The sequence below is a fragment of the Chiloscyllium plagiosum genome, chromosome 9 (genome assembly GCF_004010195.1).
Source record: "Chiloscyllium plagiosum isolate BGI_BamShark_2017 chromosome 9, ASM401019v2, whole genome shotgun sequence".
NCBI classification, from domain to species: Eukaryota; Metazoa; Chordata; class Chondrichthyes; order Orectolobiformes; family Hemiscylliidae; genus Chiloscyllium; species Chiloscyllium plagiosum.
Window position 1 is genome coordinate 105,776,431 of NC_057718.1, and position 15,641 is coordinate 105,792,071.

Below are 15,641 nucleotides of genomic sequence, written 5' to 3' on the forward strand. Positions count from 1 at the left end.
AAGTATTCCAATTTACCACTTTCCTTGATACTGCCTTGACTGGTGAAATGTAGAGAAGTTCACTGTCAAGTATACATTCAATTAGTAATAAAACTACCTGAATTGAAGACAACACTTATGACTTTAATAAAAATAATTTGGATAGATTTAGGAACTCTTGTGCATAATCATCATAAAACACAGGTGCGCACATAGGTCATTCAGCCCATAAGTCAATCTTGATCAGATGGGACAACGGGCTGAGGAGTGGAAGATGGAGGTTAAAAACAATGACTGCAGATGCTGGAAACCAGATTTTGGATCAGTGGTGCTGGAAGAGCACAGCAGTTCAGGCAGCATCCGAGGAGCAGCGAAATCGACGTTTTGGACAAAAGTCCTTCATCAGGAATAAAGGCAGAGAGCCTGAAGCATGGAGAGATAAGCTAGAGGAGGGGGGGGGTGGGGAGAAAGTAACATAGAGTACAATAGGTGAGTGGGGGAGGGGATGAAGGTGATAGGTCAGGGAGGAGAGGGTGGAGTGGATAGGTGGAAAAGAAGATAGGCAGGTAGGACAGGTCCGCTGCCTATCTTCTTTTCCACCTATCCACTCCACCCTCTCCTCCCTGACCTATCACCTTCATCCCCTCCCCCACTCACCTACTGTACTCTATACTACTTTCTCCCCACCCCCACCCTCCTCTAGCTTATCTCTCCACGATTCAGGCTCTCTGCCTTTATTCCTGATGAAGGGCTTTTTCCCGAAACGTCGAATTTGCTGCTCCTCGGATGCTGCCTGAACTGCTGTGCTCTTCCAGCACCACTGATCCAAAAACAAAGAGTGGAAGATGGAGTTTAATTGAGATTAATGTGAGGTGCTGCATTTTGGAAAGGCAAATCACAGCAGGACTTATACACTTAATGGTAAGGTTCTAGGGAGTGTTGCTGAACAAAGAGACCTAGGAAAGCAGGTTCATAGCTCCTTGAAAGTGGAATTGCAAGTAAATAGGATAATGAAGACTGTGTTTGGTATGCTTTCCTTTATTGATCAAAGTATTGAGTATAGGAGTTGGGACTGTACAGATCATTGGTTAGGCCACTTTTGGAATACTGTGTGCAATTCTAGTGTCCCCTCTATCGGAAGGATTTTTGTGAAACTTGAAAGGGTTCAGAGAAGATTTACAAGGATGTTGCCAGGGTTGGAAGATTTGTGCTGTAGGGAGATGCTGAATAAGGCCTGGGCTATTTTCCCTGTAGCATCGGAGGCTGAGAGGTAACCTTTATAGAGGTTTATAAACTCAGGAGGGACATGGATAGGGTAAATAGACAAGGTCTTTTCTCTGGGATGGTGGAGTCCAGAACTAGAGGGCATAGATTTAGGGTGAGAGGGGAAAAATTTAGAAGGGACCTAAGGGGCAACTTTTCCATGCAGAGGGTGGTGTATGTATGAAATGAGCAGCCAGAGGAAGTGGTGGAGGCTGGTACAATTGCAACATTTAAAAGGCATCTGGATGGGTCTATGAGTAGGAAGGGTTTAACGGGATATGGGTCAAGTGCTGGCAAATGGCACTAGATTAGGTTAGGATATCAGGTCAGCATAATTGAGTTAGACCAAAGGGTCGTTTCCAAGCTGTACATCTCTAGGACTCTGAGTCGGCTCCATCATTCAATTAGATCACGGATGATCCAATAATCCTCTACCCTAGTTTCCTTCCTTTTCCTCATAACCTTTAATTCCCTCCCTTGCTAATTAAAAATCTCAGTTTTGAATATACTTAACGATCCAGCCTCGACAGCTTTCTGCAGTGAAGAACTCTACAGATTTGCTACCCTCTGACAGAAGAAATTACTCTTCATCTCTATCTTAAATGGGGGCTCACTTATTCTGAGAGGATGCTACCTGGTCTAGCCTCTCCCACAAGAGGAAAATACCTCTCCATAACTACCCTGACAAGCCCCCAAAAAATCTCATACATCAATAAGATCTCTCGTACTCATTGGAGTTGAAGAGAATAAGTCTAGCCTACTCAACCTCATCTCGTAAAAGGAATCCCTCCATAGCTAGAAGCAACCTAGTGAATTTTCTCTGGACTGCCTTCAATGTCAGCATATCTTTCCTTAGCTAAGGGCCCAAAACTGCTCACAGTATTCTAGCTGTGGTCTGACTGCAATCTTGTAATAGTCTTAGAAAAACTTCCCTATTGTTTGAAACGAAAGCCAACATTTCATTTGCCTTCCATATTACCCATTGAACTTGGATTCTAGCCTTTTATGATTCATGCACAAGGACCTCATATTCCTGTAGCTTTTTGTTGTCTTTCTCCATTTAAATAGTATTAAGCTCTTCTATTGATCTTATCAAATTGCATTCCCTCACATTTTTCCGCAATATAATCCAAGCTTTTGCTCAATCACTTAAACATTTTAGCACCTGTTGTGCAAAAAAATCAGTGTGGTCAAGGAAAGTATTAAGACTACAACAATTGAAATTAATTGGAAGATGCTTACATTTCTTAGAAAGGGAATGAAAAACAGAAAAAAAACCATGGTGATTTTTGTCTTCTAATATCCATAATTTGAGAGATGTTGTTGTTAAAAAGGAGCAGAACTACAACCATTGATGTATTTGGCTCTTATTCAGATAGTTGAGTTCCCAGTGACACCAAAAGTATCCTTTGGTCCTTAGGCTAGGGATTTGTTCTGAAGACTGATCTAATTCTGCCTTGCACTCAGTGGATGGTGCCTGACCTTCCACTTTGCATAGTGGTATTGTTAGGATCAGAAACATATCGATAATTTCTGCATGAATTCATAATATAGAATGGCATATCATGTGACCCCCTCATTCCTACTCGCTTCATTCTTACTCAATATAAAATGGACACACTCAACAATGGCTTAGTAAGCAAATGGGTCCACATGTCCTCGGAGTGAGAATGGCAGAGCAATGAGATTCTCAAGCTCATGGCCTGTTTGTGCCTAGTCAGTTGAAATCATTGAGGCCATCCATTGAGGCATAATTAACCTCAGTATTTTTGACAAAGGAGTAAAATTCGGTCAAGGTTCTCACAGCTTTTGGAAGCTCTGCTTTCTAACTGTAAATCCATCTCACCACCTCTACCCTTACCTTTCTCCAGTCAAATAACCCAGCTATACTGTCAGACATAATGACAAATAAAAATGGCTTTAAATAAGATATGGGTGTTATACCTTTAAATAAACCATAAGAAGAAATTTGGCAGAATCAAAGTTAAATTCACTTCAATTTTACTGTAAAGTACATAATTGTTGGAAATATTTTAAGCCCATCCACAATCAATGCTTTAATATCCAAATATTTGTGCAGCAACATTTAGATATTTCTTTCATTGGGTATTTATCAAATCCTTTTAAACAGGACAAGAAAAATAGCTTCATGTAACATTATTCTCAAGTTCTGCCAATCTAAACAAAAGATAATTCACTAGAATAGTTTTGGTTTAATTTTTTTCATAATTTTAACCCTACATGAGGAATGTTTTCCGTTCCTTTCTTCTTCACAACTTGGCCATTCAAATCTGACACATCATCAGAAATTCCTCACAGATGACATGATTCTTTAGGGAAAAATAACATATTGAATGAGTTATTCATAAATATTGAGATTTGCCCAGTGAATGATTTATGAAATTAAAACAATTATTAATTATCACAAAGCTGTTATGTAAATCAAACATTAAAAAGAAAGAAAATAATCTGAAAAAGAACTTTGCTTCCCACTGTTGCAACAAGCTATTTTTAAGGGAAGGTAGAAGTGATGTCAGATTGACTAGCAGACAAAATTTGGCAGTGTCAATTTACTTAAGAATTTTCTTTCTACTCGTTAGTCTATCTTGACACAAAATGATTTGCAAAGGATCAGATACTACCATGATAGTTCACCATGGTAAACTAATAGAGAAAGTGAAGTCGCATGGTGTGCAGAGTGGATAAAGAACTCCAAGTCTGAGCCGATCCAAATCTACTGTCTAAACCTGTCGCCCAATTCCTAAGGATCTGTATCCCTCTGCTCCCCACCTACTCATGCATCTGTCCAGATGCATCTTAAATGAACCTGCCGTGCCTGCCTCTACTACCTCTGCTGGCAACGCGTTCCAGACCCCACCAGCCTCTGTGTGAAGTACTTGCCGCGTGTATCCCCCTTAAACTTTTCCCCTCTCACATTGAAAGCGTGACCTCTCGTTACTGAATTCTTCACCCTGGGAAAAAGCTCATCTCTACCACCCTTCTATGCCCTTCATGATTTTGTAAACCTCCAATCAGGTCCCCCCTCAATCTCCTTTTTTCTAATGGAAACAAACCTAACCTACTCAACCTCTCTTCATAGCTAGCACCTTCCATACCAGGCAATATCCTTGTAAACCTCTGCACCCTCTCCAAAGTGTACACCCAGAACTGTACACAGTATTCTAAATGTGGCCAAACCAATGTCTTGTATAATTTTAAGATGACCTGCCAGCTCTTATACTTAATACCCCGTCCAATGAAGGCGAGCATACCATATGCCTTCTTGACCACTCTATCCACCTGTGCAGCCACCTTCAGGGTACAATGGACCTGCACTCCCAGATCTCTGTGCCCATCAACTTTTCTCAAGGCTCTTCCGTTCACTGTATAATTCGCTCTATAATTAGTCTTGCCTAAACGCATCACCTCACATTTGTCTGGATTGAACTCCATCTGCCACTTCTCTACCTAACTCCCCAGTCTATCTATATTCTGCTGTATACTTTGACAGTCCCTTATGGTTTCTGCTACTCCACCAATCTTAGTGTAATCTGCAAACTTGCTGCTCTTCCAGATCATTTATGTATATCACAAACAACAGTGGCCCCAATACTGATCCCTGTGGAACACCACTGGTCACCTTTCTCCATTTCGAGAAACTCCCTTCAACTACTACTACTACTACTACTGTCTCCTGTTGCTCAACCAGTTCTTTATCCACCTAGCTAGAACACCCTGCACACTATGTGACTTCACTTTCTCTATTAGTTTACCATGGGGAACCTTATCAAACACCTTACTAAAGTCCATGTATATGACATCAACAGCCCTTCCTTCATCTATCAACTTGGTCACTTCCTCCTCTACCACCCTTCTATGCCCTTCATGATTTTGTAAACCTCCAATCAGGTCCCCCCTCAATCTCCTTTTTTCTAATGGAAACAAACCTAACCTACTCAACCTCTCTTCATAGCTAGCACCTTCCACACCAGGCAACATCCTCGTAAACCTCTGCACCCTCTCCAAGGCATCCACATCCTTTTGGTAATGTGGCGACCAGAACTGTATACAGTATTCTAAAAGTGGCCGCACCAACATTGTGTACAATTTAACATGACCTGCCAGCTCTTATACTCAATACCCTGTCCGATAAAGGCAAGCATACTGTATGCCTTCTTGACCACTCTATCCACCTGTGCAGCAACCTTCAGGGTACAATGGACCTGCACTCCCAGATCTCTCTGCTCATCAACTTTTCCCAAGGTTCTTCCGTTCATTGTATAATTCGCTCTAGAATTAGACTTCCCAAAATGCATCACCTCACATTTGCCTGGATTGAACTCCAACTGCCACTTCTCTGCCCAACTCTCCAGTCTATTTATATCCTCTGTTTTCTTTGACAGTCCCTTATGCTTTCTGCTACTCCACCAATCTTAATGTCATCTGCAAACTTGCTGATCATACCAACAGTGCCCTGTTCCAGATCATTTATATATATCTCAAACAACAGTGGCCCCAGCACTGATCCCTGTGGAACACTACTGGTCACCTTTCTCCATTTCAAGAAACTCCCTTCAACTACTACTCTGTCTCCTGTTGCTCAACTAGTTCTTTATCCACCTAGCTAGAACACCCTGCACACCATGCAACTTCACTTTCTCTGTTAGTTTAGATTATTAGTAATCCTATCAAGTTTATAATGAAATATTACACACTATGAAGTACCAAGAAATGCAACTCACAAGATGCTCATCAGCACTTTACAACTAAAATTAAAGATTGTATAAAGGACTGTATTGCAGCTGTAACTACAGACTGAGCAACACAAACCTGATGAAAGTTTCATATCTTGAATTGCTTGTTATTGAGCTATAAAGCCAGTTTCTTAACTAAAATGTGGATAATTTAGCAAAGCTCTTTTTTGATGAATAAACTTATAATAGCAGAGAAACCCCTTTTAAACTGTTATCACTTAAGAAACCAAAATGTACCACTTCAAATTAATCTTAAAGAATCAGTGAGTTGATGTCCTGGTGTGCAAAAAATGGTCAAGTTACAAAGTACATCTTCAAAGCAAAGTGGAGGCTGCAGTTTCAATCCAAAGTCATACAGAGCAAGAGAAATATAGGGCAAGTTAGCAACATGAAGCTGGTGCACTGTACTCTGTTGCCACTACTGTATCAATTTTGGAAATAATAGGATCAGTCATTAATTGAACATATGCATGACACTCAGCAACTGACATTTTGTTTTTGAAGAAGTGCAAAACTATGGCACCCATATCCAAATGGTTTATTATTAGATATTCTGCAAAAATTATATATTTGAAGCAATTATGCCTGTTGCACCTGACATAAGAACATAGTTATAGAAGTAGGCCATTCAACCCTTGGAACCTATCCTACTATTCATTGAGATCAGGGATGATTTATGACTTGACTCTGGATACCACTTTTTGCCCCATTTTCTTTAGTAATAACATTTGTTTAAATCTAGATTTGAAATTAACTTTTGATCTAGCATTAATTGCTGTTTATAGAAGACAGCTTCAAATTTCTATCGTGCTTATATGTAGAAGTGTTTTTTAACTTCACTCCTGAAAAGGTCTGGCTCTACTTTGTAGGTTTATTCCCTAATCCTAGATGTCCAAGCCAACAATAATAGTTTCTCTCTGCTACACTATTAGTTTTTGTTATCTTAAAACTTTGATAAAACCACGACTTAACCTTTTAAATTTCAGGCTACAACTCTGATTTGCCTAACCTTGCCATGTAATTTAACTCTTGGAATTCAGGTATCATTCTCGTAAATTTCATTTCTCCAAGACCAACTAATCCTATGATGTGATGACCAGAAATGAACATAGTAATCAAGATATGGTCTAACTAGGGCTTTGTATAACTGTAGCGTGGCTTCTAATTATGATTGCTCTAGAAGGCAAAAGTTCCATTAGGCTCTTTGATGATCTTCTCTGCCTATCAATAAACTTTTTATGATCTATGTTCATAAACTCTTAAGTCATTTGCCAATCATATGGTTCAATAATTTCCTAATATACCAAATCAGGAATTCAATCTAAATAACAGAATTACATTGGCTGGGTAAGTTAACTCTATGTTTAATGAAAAGAAACGAGTTACGGTAAATTGTTTATACCAAAGGACAAACATACCCAACATTAACTACAACAGCACTGAAAAGCTACAGTATTCCTTTTTTCAGTAAAATAAAACCATTATCATTTTTAATCTGACCATGTGGAACATAAACAGTTAACTATCCATGACTACCTACTACAGAATTCTCAGAGGAAAAAAAGCATGAAAACAGCAAACATGGAATTGTACATCAACATGAACCCCAAGGTTGATTTCTGTGCACCAGTGAACACCTTTCTCTCCAAGTGTGTCTTCAAAACATACTAATAATGACAGACATAACAGAATCAAACATCTACGAGAACACCCAAATACTACTGCCATAAAAAGGATTGAGTTATTTTTTAGAATTCCTACAGTGTGGAAACAGGCCCTTCAGTGCAACAAGTCCACACAGATCCTCCGAAGAACAACCCAACCAGACCCATTCCGCTACCTTGTTATCCTATATTTACCCCTGACTAATGCACCCAATCTACCAATTCCTGAATAATATGGGCAATTTAGCATGGCCAATTCATCTAACCTGCAAATCTTTGGATTGTGGGAGGAAACTGGAGCACCCAAAGGAAACCCACGTAAGCTTGGGGAGAATGTGCAAACTCTACACAGACAGTCACGCGAGGCTATAATCGAACCTGGGTTCCTGGCACTGTGAGGCAGCAGTGCTAACCACTGAGCCACTATACTGAACAGGTGCTTTTGCTGAACATTTTGGGGTGAATGGTGACACCAAGAACATGAATGCCTCATCAGTAAATTGTTTTTATAACCATAAACAATCTTAAGGTATATCTTTCTGAATTTGACAGTAAATATATCAAACCTGTAATTTTTGCTGTCTTCTCCTCTTGATTCACTCGGTTTTCATCATCTTCCTCATTTTCTTCCTCAAAGTCATCTAAGTTTCCAATATCAGCTTGTTTCATACTCATCAGACTAGCCAGACTTTGCATATCCTCATCCCTGCTCATCAGAAACATAACTAGTCAAAAACCTCATGCACATAATTCACAATTTTTTTTTTAAAAGCAATTCATCAGGCAAGGAGTTGAGACTATTGCTGAGAATCCCAAATGTCTTAGAGAATATGTCCAGTGAATAGTTACAATTACAGCCCAAGCACTTCCCAAGTTTGGTGAGTGAAGTAAGTTAAATAACAGAGATCAATTGGGATGCTACAATGGGAAGCATAGTCAGCGTCCACATGTTAGCAAGATGAAAACCAAAAAAGGTTAATTTATTTAATAATGACTGATGTCACACACAAGCCAAAACAGGTCTGAATGAGATGGTTTACTGGCCACTCTCATGTGAATTCTTTTCTTTATAATTTCATAGGGCAGGAAACAGTGCCTACAGTGACCCCACGTCCCATGAACGAATAAATAAATTATCCTGAACAGAAAAATTTGGAAATAAAACTGGCTCCATGATCCAACAAGCAGGAAGTGATCGATATGCACAGATAATTTGATAAATAAGAATACTAGAACCAATGCTTTTATATAAAAAGGTATGCTACTGTCAGATGCTAATCGCTACTTGATTTTATTTGGAATAATACACTGTTTTATATTGCATTTTAATGCAAATATGATCTAATTATCTAAAACAAATCAATAATTTATTGAAGTTTGGTCTGCACTGTAGATGATGCTCTTCACTTCAAAAGAAGGAAACATTACAAATACTAATATCTCATTTTAAATTAAAATTTTAAATAACTTTATATTCACAGAAACGGTCTTAAGAAGGCATTTTATGCTTTCTTGGCTGATATTGATAGGTTAATTAATTTAATTTTCATTTGTCTATAGATGAAAAGTATCCATATTCAACATAATTCCAAAATCAACAAGAAAAATACATGTTTCTTACTAAACAAAAAAAAAATCAAAGAACTGCAGATGCTGGAAATCAGAAACAAGATCAAAAATTGTTGGAAAAACTGAGCTGGTCCAGTAGCATCCGTGGAGAGAAAGCAAAATTAACATTTCAGATTCAGTGACCCTTCATCAGAACCCAACAAAATGTTTCTGGTTGAAGGCTTTTAGATTTCATAGCTAGCAATCTCAAAAATACTTTTAGGCCCCTGTATTGCCATCTGACAAGGTATGAAGAAAAGATTGAGGTTAAAATACAACTGAAGCATTTGGGCAATGTTCATTCAAGTTCAAAGAAACTTACGTTGCTTTGCCTTCTCTCAAGAAAATGCATGATAAAGAAAACTGCAATGTGGCAGCAACAATTTTTTTAGACAAAGGCTTGAATTTCAGCTTTACATCAGTCTGTGTAGGCATCGGACTTGCATACTGTTTCATGTTAATGCTACTGGTGGCAAGAGCTTTTCTACGGCCTGAAGGTGACTCCTGGAAAGAGAAAAGAAAACATCAATGAATAAAATTTGCTCCACTAGATTTAAGAAACCAGTATAACTTTCAGGGTATCAATCAGTATTCTTACCAACACATTTTGAAAAACCTAACCATGCCAAAATGCAGAACAACATTTTAGTCGAATTTTGAAAAACAACACTGGTGAAATAACATGCCCTATATGTTATAATGCTTTTTGATTTAGTTGATCAAGTTAATAACTTATTCAGCATCTTCTGGTCTGTCTCCAGCTTAAATATAATGTTAAACTTTCTAACTGTCTCTATACATGATCATATCTGCATATAGTAGATTGCATTTATAGCCTGTAATTGAAGTTGTATACATAATATGTGGACCAGTACTCCAATATTTAAAGGAACATTTCTTTACTCATTTGCCTTCCATCAAAACATGTGGAATTGAATGTGCTATCTTACAAATTCAGCAAATGAAAGCATCCTGCATCATTTAAGTACCATTTTTATATGTTAGCATAAATAAATAACAAACAATTCCATTAAAACATGAAAGTCATCATGCAATCTACCAGCTGTGAATCCACTATGTGCAGATATAGATCATAATACCAAAAAACACAATCAGTTGAGAACAAGAGGACTATTTAAAGACAATTATACATTAGTGGATTTAATTACTTTGACGAATGACAAAACCTCAAGTTCTTCAACATTGGAATTTTTGGAGATACAACAATAAGTAAATTATTGTTGTATAAATTAATGAAAAGCACAGCTGTAGCATGAGTCTGGCAAAATATTAAATGAAACTATATAAAGTACTATATTAGGCTTTCAGTACATCATTAACATTCTGAAAACTACATTTTGCCTTTATTGATGTCCACTGTTAGCAGGCATATATTTCAGATATTCAGCAGTACAGTACTTGACATTTCTGTTGATATATGAGCTGAGCAGAATAAGTCAGAAATGTAACATGCCATTCTTCATAAAAAGTCTTGTTCAAGACCAGCCTTATCTGAGAGATTATGGCTGGCTGCATTATACAGAACTAATAGGGCATGTAGATACCTTAAGAATGAATTTGAAAATGCATCAAACACTCAAGGAGGATTTAGGCCCACTCGGAAGAAATACTTAAGAATATGCAAATACTCTCAACAGAATTAGGTTTAACAGATTTGACTAGTACAAACAATAAAGGTGCTCTTTTCCCTTGCTGCCACTGTCAATCAGTGAGCGAGATTAATGCCGTAGGTTCTGAAAAACCTGTAAAATGAAATAAGCACTGTACAATAAAAGCCCAGCAATTTATTACAATACTGCTATCATTATGCTGTTACTGTCAATATAGTTAAGTAGCTCACTATCAGCAGGTGAAGTGAAAATGGTTGCATGCTGTCTCCAATCTTTAAACAACACTCATTACATCTCATGTAGCTTAGATTGTCACTATATCTTGTTTTTGTTTGAAGTCAATTTTATGCACACAATTTGTATGGATGATTAATAAAGCATTCATTCCATTTCATTTAATTTAACAGACTCATGGTAATTAACTAGTTATCTTCAGTGCAGTGAATGTATTATGAAATTATTTTTAAATACAATAGGAAAAGCTGGGTGAATCATACAGGAGTTTTCAAATTGCATCAACATAAAGCTAGGACATGAAGTTGTTTATCTTAGGGAAGAAACAAATATTTCCACACAATATGAGTAAAAGATTGGGCTTCATACTGCTATATAATTTGCAATGAAGCCTTCTTTTAAGGTTTAAGTAAACAATTTTAAAAGATTTCCATTCTTCTGTGAATACTTTTATATTCTTAAACAACAATTCTTCTAAACTGAAAAATGTTAACTGTCACCCAGAAAGGACCCCTGCACATGGGCTTTCAATGGTATGACAAATTATTTCTCACTCACTACTGTAAAACAGGCACCGGTGTCAATATGAAGCCATTAAAAATTATTCTAACTTTTGAAAGAAAGTTTTAGTCGTCATGGTCCTCTGAGGAAATTTAATTTATTCAGCCCAAATTATGTTTCAAAAATTATAGCTATGCCACAAAAATTTGAAAATTCCTTTTCACAAAGGCCCACGAGAGAGATTCCCATTCAATTCTCCAAATTCACAGAAAAGGTACCTAGTTCTAGGAGTTTCACTATCAAAGCCAGGCTAGTGACAAATTAATGCTTCGATGTAAATGACAAAACAAATGCAATTGGCCAATTTAATAGCTTGTGAATGAATCGGTATGCACACCCTATTAAGATGCTAAGTTATAGATCAAAGGTATTCTCACACCTGGTAAGGTTTGAGTAAATCCCAAGCATGAATGCTGCCCACTTCAACAATGAGTTCTGCCTGGGAATGCGCACTTTCTTTGCTAACCTTGACCTCTGCAGTTTTGAAGGTTGTAATTTCATCATGTGAGAAAAATGCCAAATAAATAAAGAGCACCTTTACAGGTGTTTTTATAAGGTTAAAAAAAGCAAGACAAAGCAGTAGGTAACTGAGTCACTATGATCACAAGGCTTAAATTCTCAATGCAATGAATTTTGTCATAACACTCATAAGTCATCTTTCTCATTCATTTGAATTATAAAATTTAATTTTGCTCAAATGTATCCGAGTCAAAAAATATTTTAGAGTTATGTGAGATAACATGAACAATTTACTAAACTGCTCATGTATTGCATTTGGTAAATTTCTGGTGTGAAGAGATTATTAGGTGAAAATAGTCAAAATTATTGGAAAATAAATCCTGCTACCTGTATACCTGTAGCCAGTGGCCTCCTCAAATTCTTGCACTCTGTCAAAAAATTAGATGCCAGAGAAGCAATTTCTTTACCTTAAGTAAACTAACAATGAGTAGCAGCAAAACCTAGCAGTCTTTCCAGCCTCCTTTGTTTTATTCATTCATAGGGTATGGGCATCGCTGACTGGGTCAGCATTATTTGTCCATCTCAAATTGGAGATGATAGAGGGGAGTTGCCTTCTTGAAGTTAAAAATCACACAACACCAGGTTATAGTCCAACAGCTTTATTTGGAAGCACTAGCTTTCGGAGCGCTGCACATTTCTCAGGTAGTTGTGGAATATATGATCATAAGACATAGCATTTATAGTAAAAGTTTACAGTGTGATGTACCTGAAATTATATACTGAAAAAGATCTGGATTGTTTGTTAAGTCTCTCATAATCCATGGGCCCACAATGAGGAGGTTCAGGATTCTGACTCAGTGACACTAAAGGAACGGCAATACAGTTCCAAGTGATTTGAGAGGAATTTACTGGTGTTGGTGTTCCCATTTGTCAGCTGCCCTTTCCTCTTTTATTCTTAACCATAGAAATTCAAAAATTAAGAAATGAACAACAGAGTAACTAAAGGAAGGTGAATTGGACACAGAAAGCATGGGAAAGATTTGAAGATTTGATTAAGGAAGAAAAAAAAAATTAAGAAAAAAATTAAAATTTAGAACTTAAAACTAACAAATTACTACTTGGAGGCATGACTCTGAACAGTTCAACAGCTCTCCTGGCCAGAGAGAATTACTGACATCACATTTAAATTCAAAATTTTGTTAAAAGGTACTTGCGCTGTTAAACTATGAGCCTCAACTTCTTGTTGTGAATTCAATGGACAATTAACATACAAATCCAGCATGTACTTAAAAGTAAAGGAAGGGGAAGTTGAGGGCGAGTTGTGTCAAATAATTGTGTGGCACATTATCAACCAATGAGTTACAAAGACTCACAATTTACAGATATCTTTTTCCACAAATGTGTTGGTTGGTTTGCATGTTAATAAAAGGATGTATCAGGAACTCACCCCTATTTTTGAAAAAAATTCAGTCTGCCTTTCTGTACATGAACAGTTGAAGAAATAATCAAAAAATGACAGTAACGAGCACAAAATTTAGACATACTCTATAAGAAGAGCTGGAGATGAAGTACTCGCTCTCTAATATTTTTATAAATTGAAAAACTCTTAATTTTAGATATAATTCTTCCCATTTCTGGCAAGTACTGATAACGCTCACAACTAAAAGAAAGAAATAAGGCTGCAATTCAGGACAGGGCCTTACAAGGTAGAAAATGATGTACATGGGAAGAATAGCAGCATAGCCTGAATTTCTTGAAGCGACAGTGCCCCCAGGTGATTTTCCCATTATGGGATGACAATTCCTATTTGTACGAGCAAATTGTCTAAAAGAGAAGAATACATACCAACCATTCACAAAATTAGAGGTAAATTAGATCCTTTTAATCACCTATCTAGATTATTATGGAAATTTAAACCAGATGCCATTACACAATACCTGCGAAATATAATACATGCATGACAACTTGATTGAATTCAAATTAATTTTGTTGGTCAGAGCTAGAATTTCATGGCATTCCATTAATTCGGGTGCACTGGAATAAAATATGGGACACCAAAGCAGCCTCTTAGCATTTAACAGTTTAACAAAACAAATTTCCAACAACATGTTGCCTCTGTAGGAATACGAGTATAATTGGAAACACTATTCACAATTTTAGTTTTTGATATAATCTGACTGGCAAGGTTAAATTCTGTTACAAAATTTTCATTTAAATATAACTTCTTTGCGTATTAATTTAGCATTGTGTCTATTTTGCTAAAATTGTTTTTTTTATCCCCACTTGGGTTCCTTTGAGCCAAATATCTTTTAATTCCTGAAAAAGGGGGAAAGCATTCACCCTGATCTGAAGCCTCCATCAGAAGGGCTGGTACATATAATCAAGAGCAGGAGCCTTTCAAGTCTGCTCCACCATTCAACAATATCATGGCTGATTGGATTGTAACCTCAAACCCACACTTCTGCCTCCCCTAATAACCTATGGCCCCCTTGCTGAACAAGAATCTACCTCAAAAATATTTAAGGGCTTTGCTTCCACTGCTCTTTCAAGTAGAGAATTCTAAAGGCTTACAACCCTCAGAGAAAAAGTATGATCTCATCTGTTTTAAATGGACAATCCCAAATTTTTAAACAGTCACCCTATGTTCTAGGTGCCCCAAGAAGAAACATCCTCTCCCAATGTTCTCTGTCAAAACCCCTCAGGATCCTGTATATTTCAATTGGGTCACATCTTATTCTTATCCAGCAGATACAAGCCTAGCCTGTCCAACCTTTCCCCATAAGATGACCTCTTTCATCAGGCAGAAGATACTAAAGCTTAAACACATGTACCAATAGGTTCAAGGACAGCTTCTTCCCCAGTGTTATTAGATTTAGCTGGTATGGCAACTGTACCATTCAAGATTGGAGACGGTTACACAGAGTGGTGAACTCAACTCGTAAAACCACAAAGGCCAACTTCCCATCTATAGAATCCATCTGAATCCTTCCTGAAGAAGGGCTAATGCCTGAAACGTCGATTCTCCTGTTCCCTAGATGCTGCCTGACCTGCTGCGCTTTTCCAGCAACACATTTCCATCTATAGAATCCATCTACCAAGCCCGCTGTCAAGGAAAGGCTGCCAGCATTCTTAAAGATCCATCCTACCCTGGCATTGTTTTTCTACAACCTCTACCACGGAGAGAAGGTACAGAAGCCTGAACACGCACTCGCTGGTTTCCGAACAGTTTTTACCCTACTGTTGTTAGAATACTGAATGGACTCTCAAACTCTTAACATTCGCCTGTACCCATGTTTTTGTTTTTGTCTCTGTTTACCTATTATTTATGTATCTACGCTATGTAACTGTGCGATCTGCCTGTATTGCTCGCAAAACAAAACTTCTCACTGCGCCTCAGTACCCATGACAATAAATTCAATTCAATTCTGAATGGACCTCTTAAATTTCAAATCTAATGTTGATCTTGCTTTTAGTGCACCTTCTTTGCA

General features: G+C 37.5%; 1 protein-coding gene across 4 annotated transcripts in view; it reads right to left on the reverse strand.

Moving 5' to 3' along the window:
* Nucleotides 1-15,641, reverse strand: part of ehbp1 (EH domain binding protein 1) — a 386,143-nt gene that overhangs the window by 282,407 nt on the left and 88,095 nt on the right. For all 4 annotated transcript variants that reach the window (XM_043696731.1, XM_043696730.1, XM_043696729.1 and 1 more), the window contains exons 5-6: nucleotides 9,591-9,772; nucleotides 8,227-8,366 (exon numbers count right to left, since the gene is read on the reverse strand). In XM_043696731.1, the coding sequence (XP_043552666.1) occupies nucleotides 8,227-8,366; nucleotides 9,591-9,772 (322 nt within the window). The remainder of the gene's footprint in view (nucleotides 1-8,226; nucleotides 8,367-9,590; nucleotides 9,773-15,641) is intronic.